The sequence below is a fragment of the Lineus longissimus genome, chromosome 19 (genome assembly GCF_910592395.1).
Source record: "Lineus longissimus chromosome 19, tnLinLong1.2, whole genome shotgun sequence".
In the NCBI taxonomy this organism is placed as follows: Eukaryota; Metazoa; Nemertea; class Pilidiophora; order Heteronemertea; family Lineidae; genus Lineus; species Lineus longissimus.
This window is the reverse complement of record NC_088326.1, coordinates 4,682,036-4,702,721: the sequence shown is the minus strand read 5'-3', so window position 1 is coordinate 4,702,721 and position 20,686 is coordinate 4,682,036. Positions and strand designations below refer to the sequence as shown.

Below are 20,686 nucleotides of genomic sequence, written 5' to 3'. Positions count from 1 at the left end.
GAAATTAATTTTTTCATCAAATAATTTCTTTATATCTGTAGACTTGCCACAACAAATATTTTTTCAATACCTCTCCAAATATGTACTTGAGAGTAAAAAACATGCACTCGTCTAATAGATAGGCCTGGACCCTCCAACCTATGAATATTCATTAGTGGTCTTGTCTCACACAGAGAATAGCGCGCGGGGTGGCCATTATCTTTAGTGAGAGAGGAACGCGCGGATCTATCTAATAATCGATTGTGCGTCAAGCCGAGCTATCGAAATTGCCATTATGACAATAATTATGACCTGTCGTCTGCAAAGTTATGAAGAGCGGTGGGGTTTGTGTTGTCTTATAAAAGCCGGTCCCTGGAGCACTGTCCATAATTTTGGTTGAAGTTGAATGCATTTTTGGGACATTTTTGGGAGGTTTTCATGGTCTTGTCTGCCGGATCACTTCACCAGGGTATATGATAAATTTCCGCACTGTTGACTCATGAAATGCTCCAATATGCTAATGAGAACTCCTGTTGACTTTTGACAATCTACCTTATGATGATGACCATGCCCCCATATGGAAGCAACAAAAAATGCTATTTCTCTATAATCGCTACAGAATCCAAATATCTAAGCCCGCTCTGTAGGGCGTCTGTAAAGCAAGAAATAAAAAAATGAAATAATGAAATGCCGTCTATGCTGATTCCACTTTCTATAAACACCCATTTCTATTTCGTTTCTATTTCATTTCTATAATATATCTTGATTTCTCATTTCTTGCATTACAGACGCCCGGTGTAATGTTTTTGAGTGTTTCTGTTTTTGAGTGTTTCCCCTCATTGTTTGGGAACGCTCAAAAATAGATTGAAAAGTCATGGTCTCTCTAGCTGCCTATTGTTTGGAAACACTGAAACATGGGGAACAACCACAGATGTTACACCGGTGTAAGATCTGTGGTTGTTTCCCATGTGTCAGTGTTTCCAAACAATAGGCAGAAACAAAATTGTCAATCTATTTTTGAGCGTTCCGAAACAATGAGGGGAAACACTCAAAAACAGAAACACTCAAAAACAGAAACACTCAAAAACATTACACCGGCTCTGTATGAATCCCGACTCTGAGGAGGAGTTTTTTAATCATCCGATCTAAACTGACGGAGGAGTTGCATTTCAAACTAGTTCACCTCTACTTCCATTATAGCAGTGATAATCGTCGATAGTGTATTTGAATTTGTACACATAACGGTGCACATGGCCGTTGATGACTAAGACACATTAGATACATTTGTGAATACATTACATTACTGTTTGAGCCACATATTAGGTTTCCTCACGTTTGACTGATAATCGCCGTCCTTGTAGCGTATAGACCTACACGTCAGAAACATCGGCCAGGTTTGCCCCTCCAGGAGCTCTCACGACTTTCGCAAAACCATTGTGGCCGGTAGGTGATAAAGTATGGAATTAGTGAAACCTTGGAAACACTGATAAACCTTGGAAACACTCCTTAAAATGCATAAAAACATGAAATAATGCCATTCGAACCTAACGTGGTTACGAATCAACATTTGGAGCTTATTCTTACATGATCAGATCGGAATTTTATGGTAATTTAGAAATCTGTCGCATATCCGATTCAATAGTCTATATTTTAAAACAACCCAGTTGTTCCTCGCCTCCAGTGTACAGTACTGATCTCCCAAATATGGGAAGACACGCCCACCACACACCCATAATATGGACCAATAGCGCTCCGCTTATAAATACGCCACCACCACGCGGGGCCTTTTCGATCAGACGAGTTGCTTGGGAAGTTGGGGGCCTGTCATGCATTATGCATGGATAAGGTTGACGACTATGTCTGGGCCTAATTGTCTATGATTGACTGATATTTTATAACAAACGATGAATAAAAGAAGCCTAGTCATGTATGTTTATATATATTATTACCGAAGTTTGCGGATGAAAATTTCCTTCGCCGTGAGCGATTTCTTACATCTTCCAGTACGCATCGAGGGATGCAGAGATCTTTGTGACGTCACCAGTTCTAAGCGGTTTTTTTTATTCACGTGTGTGTTTGTCCTATGATCTCGTGCATCTAGTACCGAGCATAATACTTTATCGTCTATGGAATACAAAACAATCATAAAAACTAATTTTTGCTTCCATTGAAGAGAAATAAAATATTTTAACGACCACAGCGCATTGCCAATTGATGACGTCATCCTCCACATTAAAAATGTTGGCTTCTGAACTAACTGGCAAATTGCTATCAATAAAGTCAGCTGGGACGAGACTGTCAGTTGGGAGGGTATAAATCGTGGAAGGAACGCACCCGATTTCCCGCGCTATTTGCACAGTGATTCCATGGTTTACATTGAATATTACAAGGTTTATCAGTGTTTCCAAGGTTTCACTAATTCCATACTTTATCAACTACCATTGTGGCCTCACTTCTTACCGCCCTTCCTCTTTCGACATTTTTTGAAAGGCGTCAAGGTTTCTGGGTCAAAGGTCGGCATGAACGGAACGTATCTGAAGAAATTTACGCTTCTGACCCAAGGCATGATATAGGGAAGATCGTAGATTCGTGAGCTTCCTTTGACGTGAAATTCTTCGTCAGTGCCACCTGCGAAGTTCAACATACCGCGTTCTCGAAGAGTGCCTATCAAGAAAGATAAATCAGTGATAGGAGTGTGACGACAGGAATAACCCAGAAGAACACAACGGATATGGTTCGGCCCATCCGGTCCGGGTGATGCGGGGACCGGTCAGTGAGCCATAGATCAAGGTATTCTGCAAGCTTTAGTGAGCACTCACCTGGAACGAGGTTGTCAAGGAAACCCGCTGTCATGCCTCCGATAAAGAGGGCGTTCGACAGCCAGGCATTGAGAAACAAATCAGCTTGGTCATTGCCTAGAAATAAAAAGAACGGACGTAAATACGTAGAGGGCCCACTTGGGAAGAATGATATATAAAATACTTTTATTACCGATACTGCTCTAAAGACTATATGCATAGTGTCATAGGTAACTGAGAAAGACTTAAGTAAGATGCTTTTTTACCATCACTACTGATGAGAAATGCATGGAAGTAGCATGCTGCCCACACTCACCAGTTTCGAACGAGTTTCCATGGCTAAGCCATGACGGTATCGCCAGACCGAGTGTCAACGAAAATCCTAAAATAGACAGATTTCTGCTGGAGTTGAGATCCACGTGACTTAGATTGGACATCCCCGCCCCCACGATGAAAGCTAACTGAGTGAATATTAGAGCACCGAGAACAGGTTCAGGTAGCATGGCCAATGCGGCACCGAGTTTACCTATCACTCCACACAGGACGAATATCAGTCCGCCTATTTGAAAGCACAGTCGACTTCCCACCTGAAAATGCAATAACCATTAGAGAACGATTGTCCTTCTTTATGTAAGGTAAAATGGGGTATTTGTAGCCCCGGTGTGACAGCGGATATAGTCCCCCTGGAGTCATAGTCCGGTAGCATTGTATTAAGCAGCATGATCTATTGTACCGCTAACCCTAACCAAAACATTTAGCAATGCGGACTATTGTTACACGGACTATCAGCCCTAGGACTACTATCCCCGTCACACCGGTCTAATTGTAGCCCCTGGCAATGTTTTTGAATCATATTCCTGTAACCATGGAATTATTCAGCCAACCCAAGCATGGATATGAAAGAGGTGACTCTTGAGTATCACAACATAAATAGTTTTGGATTATGCAACATGTTATGTAAGAGCTTTGGCGATAAGAGGTAAACAAATCACACACATGCACAAAAAAAATGGGATCGAACTCTTTACAGGTCTGAATTTTTCACACTTGCAGAGCATTGATATATTTGAAACTTGGTTCAGATCATCAGCATTGAGTGTAGAGAATGTTGTATGCGGCATTTGATGTCATTTTGAAAAGTAAAGTCACTTTTCTGACCAAGGTACCCTCGGGGTATTTGTAGCCCGTTGGTTCGAGGTATTTGTAGCCCCTATAAACAGCTCAATATATCCTGTCATGAATCATGAAAATGCTAGGTTTTTTTATTCTTATGCCCAAATTATATATTTTTTGATCATAAATCTATCCGAATGAGATACAATGTTAACCCTTTATGTTCCAACAATGATACATTTGAGGTTTAATACTAGTTTATCTAAAATTATTTAGAAATAATATTAATTTTATCAAAGTTACTGGCGTCTCTAGTTAAAGCCTCACCATTGACTAGATAGCAGCATGTGTACATTTCATTACCATTAAGGGGTGCCAGCTATAGTTGGGGTTGATACATGACCCATAACTTACCCATACAGTTTTTAATGGCGCACTACAAGACCTTCAGTCAATTCAGAATGTCACAAGCTGTTGTCTGACACATTGTGTAATGTACAACAGATGTGATAAATAGAACTTTGTGTTTCTACACCAGTTTAAAATCAGTCTGATTTGCGACGATATTATTTAAATTGATGGTAAGTGATTGCATCGAACATCACTTAATGTGTTCAATAATTATCGTTCAATTCCAGAAAAATCTCGTCGTCGATCGAGATCGGAATAATATTGAAAGCTTTATTACTCATAAAGACCATAAACCTGTGAAAAACATGTCTCATACATAAAAAAACATGCATTTTTAAATTTTAGCCTGGTACCCGAAGGCCACATGGTATTTGTAGCCCCTGACCACAAGTCTTGCATTCTTGTCTCTCTGAGGCATAGTTTTAGAATTAGGAGTGGTGCCATTACAAGATGCTGGCCAGTTTTAGTGAATCTGCCTGGAAATCTCTTGCGTAACTAAAGTTATAGGTGAAAAAGGGGCTACAATTACCCCCATTTTACCTTACATTAATTGTATGTAAAAAGGTGTGAGATGTTTACCTTTGTTATCGCAATGGCGCCGATATTGCTGCTGTAGGATGTCAGTGCAGCGCCTGAGCCGTACAAGCCAGCTAATAGACATACAAAACCCTCCATGGCCAGTCCCCGGTTGATCGCATGCAGGGGTGGTGGTGCCTCCTCACAGATTCTGGCACAGGCATAGTAGTCACCGACCGACTCGATCATCGAGGCGATGAAGATCATGAACATAAAGAGGAAGCCTGTCGCACTCACGGTGGGTAGACCCCACTGACCTACATGGGCGAGAAAATGCAAATATAAGGTATATAAGCTAAACAAACCTTGGTGGAAGCCCATGCCGTTATTACGGCTGAGGAGATGAACGGGCAAACTGTATATTATATCCCTACACTTATGGTAATACAGCATAATGCATTTGCAGAGCTTTAAATACGAGTTATTAGACTTGAACAGATTTGTACGGTACGGCAAACCTAGTAATTTCCTAATGTTTTTTCTCCATGTAACATCGACATCTTCAATGCCTTGAAAAGATAAATCGCACCTCTGGTACCCATATAAAGACATGCAGTCTGATTTAAATAACTGGTACTTTACAAGGTAACGCCAGATATACACCTGAATAACACTGAATACCCCTATACAGGGTGTCTCATAAAAAAGATAATCCTAGCAAAATGGGTTTATATCTTTTGAACCATACTTTCTACAACTTCTCTCATTGCAGCACAGTACAGTAAAAGCTATGAGCTTCGTGTTGATACCATTGCGACGTCCAACCTGTTATGCATGACTGAGTATCATGGTCTTGAAATGACATGCAGAAATCACCTTGTTCCAAGTAGGGAAATTCAAGCTTGACATAAGCCACATTACGTGGCTGAGAATGAAAGCATGATTAATGATCAACAACTCATTACTTTCTTTCAGATAAATCACATTTTACCTGAATTCAAAATTTTTACAATTTAAGCCATAACACCCTCCACGTGATGACCCCCTCCTCCTTGGATGCATTTGGCGACGTCGACACATATCCTGAACAGCCCGTGTCAACACCTCTGCATTGTCCCTCAACTCATTGATCTCCCGAATTATGCGAGCTCTCGCTTCTGCTCGACCTTTGAACTGGAGTCTCATAAACCTTGTTCTTCAGGTACCCCCAAAGCAAAAATCATAGGGAGTCAAATCTGGTGACCTTGGTGGCCACTCCACTGGGCGGTGCAGCGCGATTACTCGTTCTCCGAACAAAGCAGTGACCATCAAGGTTTCTTGAACTGCGCGAAGGCGATGTGCTGGACCACCATCCTGTGCCCGCCATAAGCGCCTGAAAGTACCCCTCCCAGTTATGACATAAAACTCATGAATCAATGAACTATTGACAATAAATCATGTGTGAGGACAACTGCATGGAATTTCCCAACTTGGAACAAGTTCATTTCTGCCCGTCATTTTATTATACCATGGTGCTCAGTCATGCGTGACTGCGTGGACGTCACAATGGTATCACCACAAAGCTTATAGCTTCTACTTTAGTGTGCTAAAATGTCAAAAGCTATATAATGAATGGTTCAAAAATATCAACTCATTTCGCCCGGATTACCTTTTTTATGAGACATCCTGTATTCCCTGCACTCATGGTTATTACGGCTGAGGAGATGAACAGGCCAACTATCAATCCATGCACGCATGGTTATTACGGCTGAGGAGATGAACGGGCCAACTATCTATCCCTGAACTCATGGTTATTATGACTGAGGAGATGAAAGGGCCAACTATCTATCCCTGCACTCATGGTTATTACGGCTGAGGAGATGAACGGGCCAACTATCTATCCCTGAATCCATGCTTATTACGGTTGAGGAGATGAACGGGCCAACTATCAATCCCTGAACTCATGGTTATTACGGCTGAGAAGATGAACGGGCCAACTATCTATCCCTGAATCCATGCTTATTACGGTTGAGGAGATGAACGGGCCGACTATCTATCCCTGCACTCATGGTTATTACGGCTGAGGAGATGAACGGGCCAACTATCTATCCCTGAACCCATGCTTATTACGGCTGAGGAGATGAACGGGCCGACTATCTATCCCTGCACTCATGCTTATTACGGCTGAGGAGATGAACGGGCCAACTATCTATCCCTGAACCCATGCTTATTACGGCTGAGGAGATGAACGGGCCGACTATCTATCCCTGCACTCATGCTTATTACGGCTGAGGAGATGAACGGGCCAACTATCTATCCCTCCACCCATGGTTATTATCTCTAAAGAGATGAGCGTTCATGATCTTTCCTAAACCCTTCCTACTCGAACGCACCTGGGTATGGTACAAAGAACCACTTTGCCTGGTACAACCCGTCAAGAGATGCATCAGTCCTTGTCGTGTAGGCAGGATCACTCGGGTCATCCGTGATTGAACCAGTGGCGGTCATGATCCAACACACTATCCACGAAATCAGCAGGCTCAGGAGAATCTGAAATTATTGTCCAAATCATTATTGAGGAGGTATAAAGTTTCCTCTCTCTCTCTCTCTCTCTCTCTCTCTCTCTCTCTCTCTCTCTCTCTCTCTCTCTCTCTCGCTCTCCAGTAGCAAAATAACTGTTTCAGTTTCAATTCAGGGCTGGCTCCTCATTGACAGCGGCACAGGCAATAATAGGCCTACACGGTCAGGTCTTGTACATAAGTAACGTGGGATAATCGGGGAGCTTCTTGCATTCCAACATGCCCCGATCGCAGTGTAGCATTGTCTGCTCTGCTTGATGTGAGGCTGAAGTTACATAGACCTCACGTTTCATCGACTCACGACTCATTTGTCACTTGTCATTCGTGACCTGATGAATGGACATTGGAAACCTATTGACCTGTTCTCATTGAAGTGAATTTTGTAAGTTTTGCCCGCATTCGTCGTCTCACGTCATTTCATGTCATTTCACGAGTGAGGCGATGAATGGACATGTTCATTCTTTGTGAAATGAGCTGGCAAAGAGAGTGGACGTCCATGTGCATTTGTAGTGATATCGCCTTCGAAACTGTGAGTATAGCTACTTTTCGGCATTTTCATTAGTTTACACATTAATACAATAGCTAATTTCGATTGGAAATGAGAAACAATAACAAAAATGCAGCACTTTTATGTACCACATTGTTCTACTTACAGGGAATAGTTTAAATGAGGGTATCCAGACAACATGAAAACGTCTCTTTTTGGACCAGCTAACCACGGGAGTTTTGAGTTCACGCATGAATGTGGAGAAGGTGACCAGTAGAGCAGTAGTCCTGGAATCGAGACATTTAAAATTTACAGTGAACAATTCCAAACCCTCTGCCGCAATTTTGTACTCTAAAATAACGGTTCTCCATCAGCCTGGAATGTTCAAGTTGCGAATGGCAGGGAAGTCTGCCAATCATTATCTACGCAATGTGTGTAATGTTTTAGTTGCCAATGGCAGGCCAGGGTCGTCTATCTATATTCTTTCAATACCAAGACTAACGTGATAAGATCGGCGCTGTTGCAACTAGTATTTTGTATCTCTGTAATATTTGCCTCGACGACATCTCCGTACGGATTCTTACCCAGGAGCTCGACTTACATTGCTCCTATTGCCCAATATTTCTGCATCAAGTCCGTGCCATATTTAAAGAGTGATAGACCAATAAGCATGATAACTGGCGTTACCGTGATGGGCCCGATAAACCGCAGCAGTGTGTTGAGAATGCCAGATGCACCAAGAAGAAACTGTGCGAGGGACGCCATGATCATTGCACCTTGGAGCTGGAATAAATCATAATGCTGTGTTATTCCGAAAGCCTGCTATTCTCGAGCATATCTTAAATGTTGTTTTTGGGGGTCCAAAGACGTCGGTGAACACGCCTAAAAAATCGGTAATTTTTCGTACCAAAAGACCCAATGCCAAAAAAATGGCAGTTTCATGCCCAGCAACACATTCTGCGCTCATGATGTCATTATATTTTCGAAGTGGCTCTGTACACAGCATGTATCCTCCGATCATGCATCACGGGCCACCATAGTTTTTAAAATGGGTTTTCAAGAACGCCATATTGCAGACACAGTCGTCCAAAGCAAATGGGTTGATTTGAATAAGTTGTTATACGCACACCACAATGTAATCCATTATTACATGAATAAAGATACATAATAATAAGGAAGGGTCATATAAAGACCTATGATATGCAATACAACAGCTGATACAACTCTCCTAACGAGACGGGATTCCTAAAAAATCGGTTTTTCAGCTCCAAAAGAAACGGTGGCCGTGCCTAAAAGATCGGTAATTTTTCGCTCCTAACGAAACGGTGCCGCTCCAAAAGAAACGGCGAGCATGCGCTTATTCAATTGATGACGTCATTCGGAATCAAGATAGATTGCAAAGCACGTGTTTACTTTCCGCGAATGTTTAATGTTTAAAGTTATGATTCGATATTTCTATGTTTGCCTTACTTTAGCCCTAATTTTGAATGCGCCTTTATTAGTCAACAGTTCCGAGGTAAGCAAAAGACTATGATAGGCTAGAAGACGAGACTTTTATGCATCGCACAAGTAAAGAATCTGCTGGTCATCTCTAGCCCAAGGCATAATCAGAGGGCACCTGTAATGTAGCCTTATATACAGTTACATTGTGTACAAGCAGTACTAACAGAATTTTTAGCTATGTAATTACATATATGGGCTCCATTGCATGATAGTGTATGTTGTAGGCTTAAGTTGCTGCATCTCTTGAGCCGCTCTTGAGTTTTACCAGGTATTACTTCTCAGGCATATATTAAGGGCGTTTAGACGCTTCCCAAGAAAACTGCATTCGGATCCGATCGGATCGAACCCATTCCAAAACGAATGGGGGTCTCATTAAAATGTACCCGTTTAGACATCCTGACAATATAAAGCCATTTCAATGAAATAGGCGTACTTCAAAAAGGTACCCCGGATCTTCTGGTTTATGTAGTCATTCCTTAGGCCTATCTTAGGCCTATTAATCGCATAATAGCGCGAACAAATCATTCTAAAAAATATTCACTTTTGCTTTTTGCAATATTCTAGAATATACAAATCTTAGATTAATGTGCTTATTTATGTAGGTGTAGGGCCTACTTTCTTTTGTACCGGATTAGCAAACACAAACTGGTTTCATTGAATAAAATTGTATGTTGATGCAGCATATCAAAGGTTTTGTCTTCTGATACTTTGTCTTTTTTTCAGGATGAAAAAGATTAAAGATGTCGTGGCTCAAGCGTTATACTTGATGATGACTTACTGATGGCTCTATTGAAGAATGAAAAAAACGTGAAATGGTCTGACACTTTAACATCTAAAGTTAGTATCTCTGCTTACAGACGTTTTAAGTCAGGAAAGTATTTGTTTCGCCTTCATCATAATCCAATGACCGGAAACACCAGTATGAGAGAAATCCCTCTTTCAAAAATGAAGCTCCTCTTCGGTCGATCCAATCGCATCAGCCGATGGAAAGGTGTCAAATAGACCTTGTTGAATTTTCTAAGATCCCTGTGACAATCGATGATAAAACATTTAAGTACGTTATGTCGCTAATTAAATTTTTTTCCCGCTTTGTTTGGATTCGTCCAATTCAATCAAAATCTGCGGACAATGTGACCAACGAACTTTTCCCATCTTTATGGAATACGGTGCGCCCAGAATTATTCAGAGTGTCTAGGGTGGTGAATTCAAAAATGTTGTTACCACCCTCTGCAAGCTGTTGAACGTGAAAATCATTCACAGCAGTGCGTACAATCCCCATCACAAGGAAAGGTAGGTTACGTTTTTCAAGAAGGAACCAACAAATCATTTCAGTTCAGTTTCAGCGGGACTTGCTGTACGCTTGGAGTAATAACCTTGACTACTCCAAGCTGTACGCTAACCATCATTCATTCAAAATACACAGTTTACATAAAGACATCATTAAAATATCACAATGTATTAAGCCGGAATTCATGGGTATACGGCTCGTGCAGTGCATTACTTTTGGTTTAGTCCAGTGTTTGCAATTGCTAGGATTAGTATGTTGTTAGCCCCGACGGGCTGCTTTAAACCCAGTCAACACCTTTTGTGAATGTAAAACTCAATGACTGTATACAGCAGAATGCAGCTTCTTAATTTATCGTTGAATTTCTAATTGCAGATCGAGCGGTCACATTCTACGTGGAAGGATAAGCTGCGATACGACTTAACAAACACAGACATCGGCGCTTTGACAAATTGGGTAGAGAAAACACCGCATTACGCTAGGCTTTACAACGAGTCTCCTCATGAGTCACTTGGAGGTAAATAGCATAATTAACGTGTCGTGATTATTCGGAAAAGCAAAGCGACTATGTGCAATATGACGTAATGCAGTGCCGAATATGTTACATCGCACCCATCTGGGAATCCTTTCATACCTCCTCCAATAACGAATTATTCGTATGGTTTACTCGAAATGATGGCTGGCCTTCACCGAACATGTATCGTTGATACAAATGCAGTAGCCTAAGATTGAAAATATAATACTGAACATATATATATTATCAGTGATTCACAAGAAGTAATATAGGCCCATGGTAATAACGGGCACCATGTCATTGAAAAAAACAAAATTAATACAGAGACATGTCTTGGTCAGAGGTGTGTCAAAGATCGATGTATGTCACACTGTTTCGTTACAGTTTTTGTATTAGTGATGATTAGCATTTTGAATATATAATAATAACATTTAATCCTTTTAGGAGCTACATCATCATTTGAGGCATTCTTTGCAAGACAATCCAACCACCCTGGTAGTCTACTAAAAGTTGGGAATGACGATAATCATATAGTGACTTTGAATGTGAAGAGGAAACATTGAATGTGAGCATCTTAAAGAACGCACCGCACTCCTTGTTTGACATTGATGCCCACCGTATAAAAACTTAGATGTAATTGGAGACAAGTCATGCATAGTTCCACACAAGTCATTGGACCAGTTGAAAGTAAATGATATAAGATATCTGCAAGAGTTGTTAAAACACAATACTTAATGGCCTAATGTAATGATAGTGTCTGAAACAATTTCTGGTCCTCAAAATGGTAATGACAAACAACACGTTCATGTGCCTACCCATATTTGAGGGTAAATGAAGCCAATCGGCCGGTCTGTATTAGTGTATTTGTTTGAGAGAGTTTGTTAAAGGAAATAAGATATTTGACGCAGCCGGTTACTTACAATTATATAAATTTTGACTAACTATAGCCTCTTTTACACTACGCATTTTCAACCGCGCTCAGCCCGCGTCGAGCGCGTCTCAGGAAAAAAACACGTAGTGTAAATGGATTGAGAGGGTTCGGCACTGTGCTACTTTCATGTGGGTCGAACCCCCCAAAGAGTGGTGAGCTCGACCCGGGTCGGGCACGGCTCGGCATGAAAAACGCAGTGTGTAGACACGCTACCAGGCTCGACCTACTTCCATGGACCACTTTTTGCGAAGTGCGCATGCTCACTGATCGACCTTGATCCCTCGGTGTCATTCCCGCGAACTGCCATTGACTGCTGTCAGCGTTTTTCCATTCTTTATTGTGTTTTACCCTTTTGAAGCCGTTAAAATGGCAACTCGTGGTACAGCGTGGTCGGCAGATGAGACCAAAATATTGATTGCCTTGTGGGGGGGGGGGGGGAAGATGTTACCCAGGCCCAACTAGAAGGAACACGCCACAACAACAAATGGTACAAGGAGATTGCGAAAGGACTGGAGGAAGCTGGTTTCCCTGACAGGGAGTGGAAGCAGTGTCAAGAAAAGATCAAGAAGCTGAAGAAGAAATATCGCGAAGTTTTAGACAATAACGTTCGCTCTGGAAAAGGAAGAAAGGAATGGGAATATTTTGACAAAATGCACGAGATTCTAGGTACAAGGCCCATGTCCAGGCTTTCAATTTTGCTACAATCGGCAGAAAAGAAACCCAAGGCAAAAGGAAAAGCGAAGAAAGTGTCCGCAGCAGCCTCAGGCAGCGAATCTGCAGACAGCACTAGGCCTAGTAGTCGGGCTTCGACCTCCACAGCAACAGATGATGCAGGTGCCAATAATGCCAATGAGAATTTCCTACCTCAAACAGAGGACGGAGCGTCGATCCAGGTAAATTGGCGCGGTGACAGAGATGGATTCTTGTGCGTAGTGTAAATGGTACATCAGAGGCGGGCTCGGCCCGGGTGGAGCACGGCACGGTTTAACCGGGTTAAAAAACTGTGTAGTGTAAAAGAGGCTTATGTTTCATTGTGTGGAAAATTCGTATGTTCACATACGCCACGAATTATCATATAATACCTTTTTTTCAGGATTCCATAGTAAATACTACGGCAGAAGAAGAGAAGCAAGATTGCACTGACGGGTTCTTGAAATTTGCAGAATTGAGACGTAAAGGAATCCGCAAGGATTCTGCCAGGGCAGCTCAAAGGATCAAAACGCCCTCCGTCTGTTCACGATGTGGATGAGGAAGTTTTTGTCAGGTTTATTGGAAAGGATAAACGTGTAGCGCGTGTGGCCGAATCATAAAAGCCCCAGTTGCCGTCCAAGGAACTATAATTGAGGCAAATCCAGAACAATATAGATACAAAGTGTCGTACAGAGCCGACGATGAAGAAATGGTGACCGAGTGGGTAGGTGGACAGGCTTACATCAGTTACTAAGGAAACCGAAGAGGGCAAACAATGAAAGATACGCGAAAATCCCCCCAAGTTCATGAAATTAAAGAAGGTGTGTGCATGCGACAATGAATGTGAACGGAAGCCATCACCTCGATGCAGCTACAATATGCACCGGATTTGCTGTCAGAAAGTTAAATCTGTTTATCCTTGTGCAGTGCACCGAATGGCAACACCCCACGTTCCTAGTGCAGGCTATTTGGAAAGGACTGGTGACATTGATCACACCATTTCAATGCTTGAAATGGTGCAGCTTCAAGCGGCTACAGAGGAGTCGCAGAAGGCTAACCGCGAACACGACGAAGCAGTAATGAACCTCCTCGAGAATGCCAGACTCAATGGGTATGGAATACGGAATTTTATTGAAGCGGATGGGGACTGTATGTTTGCGGCAGTTGTAGACCAACTGAGACGCATTGGTGTAAATGATTTTGATACTGGCAGTCTTCGGCAGACAACAGTTGCCTACTTAAGACAGCATCCGACGACAAGTGACGGAACGCCACTTTCCTCGTTTATTGCCGGCAATAACTGGAACGCGTATTTGCGTCAAATGCAAAAGGACGGAACCTGGGGGGACCATGTTTGTCTCTTAGCATTAGCTGAGGTGTTACAACGAAGAATACAAGTTATACCAAGCATTGGAGACGCAATAATTTAAATAAATCCAAGTGGGATAATTATATCGCCTACAGAGCCATCAAGAACTTCATTACGTCAGTTTAGAACCCATTGATACACCGGCTGACTCACCAACCATTTCACTTGTGAAACCTCATACAGAACCAAATAACTCAAGCGATACCTTGGAGTATATAGGCTCGCCTACTACTGTAACAAATGCGATTGACCTAAATGATACATTAATTAACATGGCAAGGGAACGAAGAGGATCCTGAATATCTTGCGACACTTGATCTCGGTGACACGGAGATTGCTTTGGGGATTAACAATATCTCTAGGCAGTGGGCCATGGAGCTTGAGAAAGAGGGAGTAAGGCTGAAAAAAGTTTCTGGTCAATTCGTTGTAACGGAAGAACAGTTAGACAATTTTGATACATTTCGAGACAACCTCAGTTCTACGGACCTGAGCAAGCGTTCAAATTCAGCTCTGCTTCGTTTATGAATGAAACATATTAGGCCGAATTCCCAATGAGTTCGTTTTCCTTGACACTCGTGCTGCAAATGAATACGATCTTTGGAAAAATGCAATAAGTAAACTAGGATGACTCCAATGTTATGATTGGCCTTATAAAATGACAGACTAGACTCGACAGCATTAGATAAAGAACGCTTTTCCAAAATGGGATAAGTGTCTGCTCAATTTTTTTTCTATCATGGGCATCATAGTAATATTATCGTGTCATGGACTATTTTCTCCGCAAGTTTTCCTTCTTATTGAACGAAACACCTTGATCATGTGTGTGTGGGCAATAATGCGGTAATCTTTTAATGCGTTTTGTATTACGTAATGTAATGTATTTTCAAATGCATTTTACTCATTTTGAAAAAGAACTCTTCATAGGCTGCACTCCTGTCTCTCAGGGTAATGTTCATGTTCTAAGGGTAACTTAGGTGTTTTCTTAGGTGGTTTACACAATAATTTTCATTGATTCTGTCGGAACGCCACCACGTCTTATAATATCGCGTGAACGTACAGTGTTCATGTAAATTACTTATTCATAATTGAAATCAACATTTGTGTGCATTTATACCGACGATATAGCGTTTTGTTGATTAGTATTGGGGCATTTTGTCAATCGTTTTACAAAGTAGAGAAGTCAGGTGTTATTCATTTATTTGGCGCAAAGTACATTTCCATAATGTATTATATTTTGTGTGTGATAATACGGTCCATATACTCCAAATGCAATGCAATAACTGGCTTCTCGAACATTTTGAATCGCGCATATACATTTACAATCATTCATATAACGTTTATTTTTAGAAAATTAAAACAGATCATTCGTTCTCAATGCTTTAAATTATTTTCGCCTTCTATTCCTTTCCCATGATGAGCCGCGAGGATAGGCCCTAAAGACCATTTAGTGTATCCCACTGCAGGTTTCCTATATTCTCTCGAAACTGCCCCTCTAAACAGTATTATCGGATCTCAAACTCCTGAATCCCGACATTGCATAAGGAATGATACTACAAGTCCACATCATTGCGCCTATCTGTGAATTCATTGCATAGAAAAAAGACATATTGTCGGCAGATTTGTGTGAAAAATTATAACTATAATTATGACTGTAAAGAGCATCTTTGATGGTGTAAATATTAATTTTGAACATCCCATTAATCCACGATGATATACAGATGGACTGCTTATGTACCCTTGACACAAAAATAAAATAATAGCAAAAATTCCGATTGAAACTTTGCGCCACTGACCGTTTCTTTTGGAGGCACCGTTTCGTTAGGAGCGAAAAATTACCGATCTTTTAGGCACGGCCACCGTTTCTTTTGGAGCTGAAAAACCGATCATTTAGGAATCCCGTCTCGTTAGGAGAGTGACATACGTGGCCTAGCAGATAAACTACACCTCTAACTAATATTGATGCGTGCCAGTGCAGATAAACTGCACCTCTAACTAATATTGATGCATGCCTTGGTAGATAAGCGAAATCACTAAGCACTACTAATATTAATGCATGTCCTGGCAGATAAACGGCCAATATCATGTTCGTCTTCAACCTTTCCTTGACTGCATTACCTCTCTCATTCGAATCTGCCAAACTTCTGTTCGATCTATGTTTGTTTCGTTAAGACGAGTTGCATTCAATGTGGAGTTGAAGAGTGAATGATTCGACAGAATTGATTCATTACCTGCAGAAAATAAGGAAACTATGCTAAGCTAGTTGGTGGAGATTGGCCTCCGTGGCATTGGCCACCGACCAGTTTGAGGAGAGGAAAATCTCTGACATGAAAATCGTGCAAAACGGGCTAGGATAGGGGTTGCTGAACGCTCAAGAGGTAGAAGAAGCAGGAGAAATTGTAGAAAAAGAACGTTATACTATTAGCAAGTGAACCATTCAAAGGTGGAGATTTAAGCAAACCTTTCATTTATTGTCTTTCTGAAAATCTTCTTATCTTCTTATTAAAGGCTGATGCCTTCATGCGAAAGTCGAATAGAATGAAAGAGAACCAAGGTAGAAGATATAAAATAATTTGAATAGTGTTTCTTAACAAATTACCTATTGTTAACTAATACCAATTACAGTGCAAAAGTCATATTGCCTCTGTTTCTGAACTAAGAATGTAGTGCGGTTATTCGGTTCAAGAGGGCAACTTAACTAATCATCCTCATAGAGTGTGTCAATGAGTTCATCATGTTAGAAGACATTACAAATGCAGGCTACTCACCACGGGCGAGATCTGGGCATCTCATATGGTCAACTGATAATGTTCCTACAATGGCTGGGAGGATGAGATAGTTTCCACCCTGCAATATAGGAAGCCTGAAAGCGGAATATTCATTATCTAAACATTAGCCTTAGACAGTGATTGACCCCAGCTTCCACTGGTCTGCACCACAAGTCATGGATCAAACATCTAAACAACAGTCTTCAAACAATGATCGACCCCAACACCCACTGGCGTGCACCACAAGTCATGGATCAAACATCTCAACAGCAGTCTTCAAACAATGATCGACCCCAACACCCACTGGCGTGCACCACAAGTCATGGATCAAACATCTCAACAGCAGTCTTCAAACAATGATCGACCCCCAACATCCACTGGCGTGCACCACAAGTCATGGATCAAACATCTCAACAGCAGTCTTCAAACAATGATCGACCCCCAACATCCACTGGCGTGCACCACAAGTCATGGATCAAACATCTCAACAGTAGTCTTCAGACAATGATCGCCCCAAGCTTCCACTGGTCTGTACCACGCGTCATTGGTCACACATACAAACAGCAGCCTTATACAATGATCGACCCAAACTCCTACTGGCCTGTACCACAAGTCATGGATCAAACATCTCAACAGCAGTCTACAAACAATGATCGACCCCCAACACCCACTGGCGTGCACCACAAGTCATGGATCAAACATCTCAACAGCAGTCTTCAAACAATGATCGACCCCCAACATCCACTGGCGTGCACCACAAGTCATGGATCAAACATCTCAACAGCAGTCTTCAAACAATGATCGACCCCCAACATCCACTGGCGTGCACCACAAGTCATGGATCAAACATCTCAACAGTAGTCTTCAGACAATGATCGCCCCAAGCTTCCACTGGTCTGTACCTCGAGTCATCGATCAAACATCTAAACAGCAGTCTGTAGACAATAATCGACCCCCAACACTCACTTGTCTGTAACACACGTCCGAGAAAGGGACTTTGTGAGGAGGAAGATGTCAACATATCGCATGCTTAGAGAACAGTGAAAGTCATGTGAGAGCTGTTCGGTTGCATTCCACTCCACCCTTCTCCTTCCCGTCATCCTTGCAGCTATTAGAGTAACCGGATCACCAAGATCATATTTTGAATCGTCCCACTTACCTCACGCCGATGGTTGTCTGGAGAAATGTGGCAATCCCGCTTGTGACGAGGAATGTGGAGACGAGTTCGGCTTTTACAAGGTTCAGATCCCCGGCACAAATGAAAGGGGCTATGAGCAAGGGCAGGCCAACACAAACATTAATAGACACCATGATTTGCTGAAAATAGTGATAACGCGTTGTTAATTCTACATGTATCATTTTTGCATGCAAGATGACAGCCTTATTCAAGTATATTCAATGGATTTAACATGCAGTGATAAATGAAAAATGTTCATTGGAGTACAGGAATCGTGCGGTTAAACAATAGTTTTTATTTACCAGGCCACTTCACTTAATAAAGCATTATCTTGCACAAACAATGGTTACTAATGTAACATATGAATATGTATTAGGTTCACTGGTAGCAGCCAATAGGAACATCCTGTGCCATCTCATGCCAGGCTCTGTTATGTAATGCTACCAGGTGAACCAAGGGGTACTTCCTGTAGAGAGAGAGATAAGCCTTGGCTCTGGTCGAAGATAGACCGATCAAAGGAAGTAAGAGGAAATAAAGAATATGAAGGATATATCACGTTGTCATTGAGTCGAACCTGGAGGGCGAAATCCACTACACTACAAGGCCACCTTCCCAGGATAATTTAACGTGAACCGGATGGATGTTATGATAACTAAACGAAATGAAAAATGACAATGGTTAAAGGAACGATGTGAAACGAATATGGAAACCGTTACGCGAATAGGAACACTGTATATTTTGTTTTCACCGGAGCGAAGTTTATGCCCGCCATCTGACCATCCGATGGCCATCGTCATATTTAAAGTTGCAGAGAGAAGCAAATGCCAAATCTGGAATTAACTCTATCGTCTTTACTATCATTTAAGAACAAGAACGGATTTTCGTTTTCATGATTTACCATCATTGAAATGAACTTTATTTGATTAATGACACGGTTTTATTTTTGCAGCGGATGCAATGTTGCTTTGACAACATTTAAATTTGTTTCACACTATGTTTCCAGATTATTTTGCATTATCCGAACTAGTTTTGAACCTATATATTAGAGATGTTACCGCTTGCAGACACTGCCTCTCGTTTTCACTGAGTGTCTGAATGTCTGAACAAACGCTTTATTGCAAATGCAGCTGAACATTTCGCGGCGTGTTAGAATGTAAAAGTGGTACGTAGATTTTTATTGATATTATTCGGTTTTTCGCAACATCAGTTAAGATTTTGAATGGCTGTATTGCTATGAATTGTAGCCTAACTGGTTGAGTATCAATTTAAGATTTATTTGTATCACTATGATACAAGTAGCTTTAACAAGCCTCTAATTTGAGAACACTCAACATAATTTGGTTCTTTTGAATAGTGGATATGATAGAAAGTTGCGTGCGGGATAAAACAGACTACGGCCCTGTGTGTATCAGTAGGTAAATTATTTTGCCTAGGCCTGCCGGGGTCGCCATGTAGTGTAGTGGCATTCGCCCTCCAGTTTCCGACTCAATGACAACGTGATATATCCTTTATATTCTTTATTTCCTCTTACTTCCTTTGATCGGTCTATCTTCGACCAGAGCCAAGGCTTATCTCCCTCTCTACAGGAAGTACCCCTTGGTTCACCTGGTAGCATTACATAACAGAGCCTGGCATGAGATGGCACAGGATGTTCCTATTGGCTGCTACCAGTGACCTGATACATATTCATATGTTACACTAACTATCAGACTATTTGGTTAAATAAAGCTGACCATAGCTACTAACTAACATGCTATTTGGCTGCACACATGTGAAATGTACCTGGAATCCAAAAATAACCGCCATTAAGATTGAGGGTCTGTCTTCGACCCGATACATCATACCTTCCACTTCGTCTTGGGCCTCGGTATGACTCTTTATTACGGATCCATCCTCGAAAACTCGATGATCATCTGTGTCCTGCTGGAGCAACGAGCGGGGAAATTGGCCTATACTTTGATTCATGACTGCCCCTCCTAGTTCAGTCGAATCCATTAGCTGAAAGCAGATATCAGTATTACTGTAAACATGCCAAACACTAAATCGACAAAGCCGAGACACAAAGTTTAAATCTGATATATGTGTGCAACACAAAAAAAAACGGGCCGAAGATTACGAGCAAACGACCTTATTATTCACATAGTGAAAGATCGGCACCTGTTATGAATACTTCCATTACACATGGCGAGCTACATGCAGATATGATTCACATCTGCATTTTGAATAAGATCTACATATCACATGTCACATTTTGCATCCAGGTCGTCAATGAAGGTGGCAGTAAGTCACGTGATTGGAGCCGCGCCTCATCCTCGATTATGCCTTAACCAAGCACAGACGTCCTGAAACAAAAAGGGTTCAACCAATCAATCAATCAATCAATGTTGGCATTTATAAAGCGCTCCCATTGATCAGCGAGTGGGTATTCTGGTGCGCTTTTTTCCCAAAGGCTTCTGCAAAAAGGTAGGCCTTTAGGAGGGACTTGAAAGTCTGGAGGGAATCAGTGTTACGAAGCTTTTGCGGCAGCTTTGGAGCAGCCGCCGCAAACGAACGACCACCAAGAGTCTGGCACTTGAATCGAGGAACCTCA

The 20,686-nt window shown here is 41.7% G+C and overlaps 1 protein-coding gene across 2 annotated transcripts; it reads right to left on the bottom strand.

Annotated features, from left to right (window-relative positions):
• Positions 1-848: 848 nt before the first annotated feature.
• On the bottom strand, positions 849-20,285 carry LOC135503331 (solute carrier family 23 member 1-like). Of its 2 annotated transcripts, XM_064796872.1 has the most exons (12): positions 20,254-20,285; positions 19,879-20,094; positions 18,079-18,236; positions 16,920-17,014; positions 16,270-16,382; positions 8,464-8,645; positions 8,029-8,149; positions 7,190-7,346; positions 4,881-5,134; positions 3,094-3,364; positions 2,799-2,894; positions 849-2,643 (listed from the first exon to the last, which is right to left on the bottom strand). In XM_064796872.1, the coding sequence occupies exons 2-12, from the start codon at positions 20,089-20,091 to the stop codon at positions 2,429-2,431; spliced, it is 1,875 nt and encodes a 624-aa protein (XP_064652942.1). In that variant the 5' UTR covers positions 20,092-20,094; positions 20,254-20,285; the 3' UTR covers positions 849-2,428. The 2 variants fall into 2 exon arrangements, with proteins under 2 accessions (XP_064652942.1, XP_064652943.1); XM_064796873.1 differs by lacking the exon at positions 20,254-20,285 and having other exon boundaries at positions 3,304-3,364; positions 19,879-20,198.
• Positions 20,286-20,686: the final 401 nt, after the last annotated feature.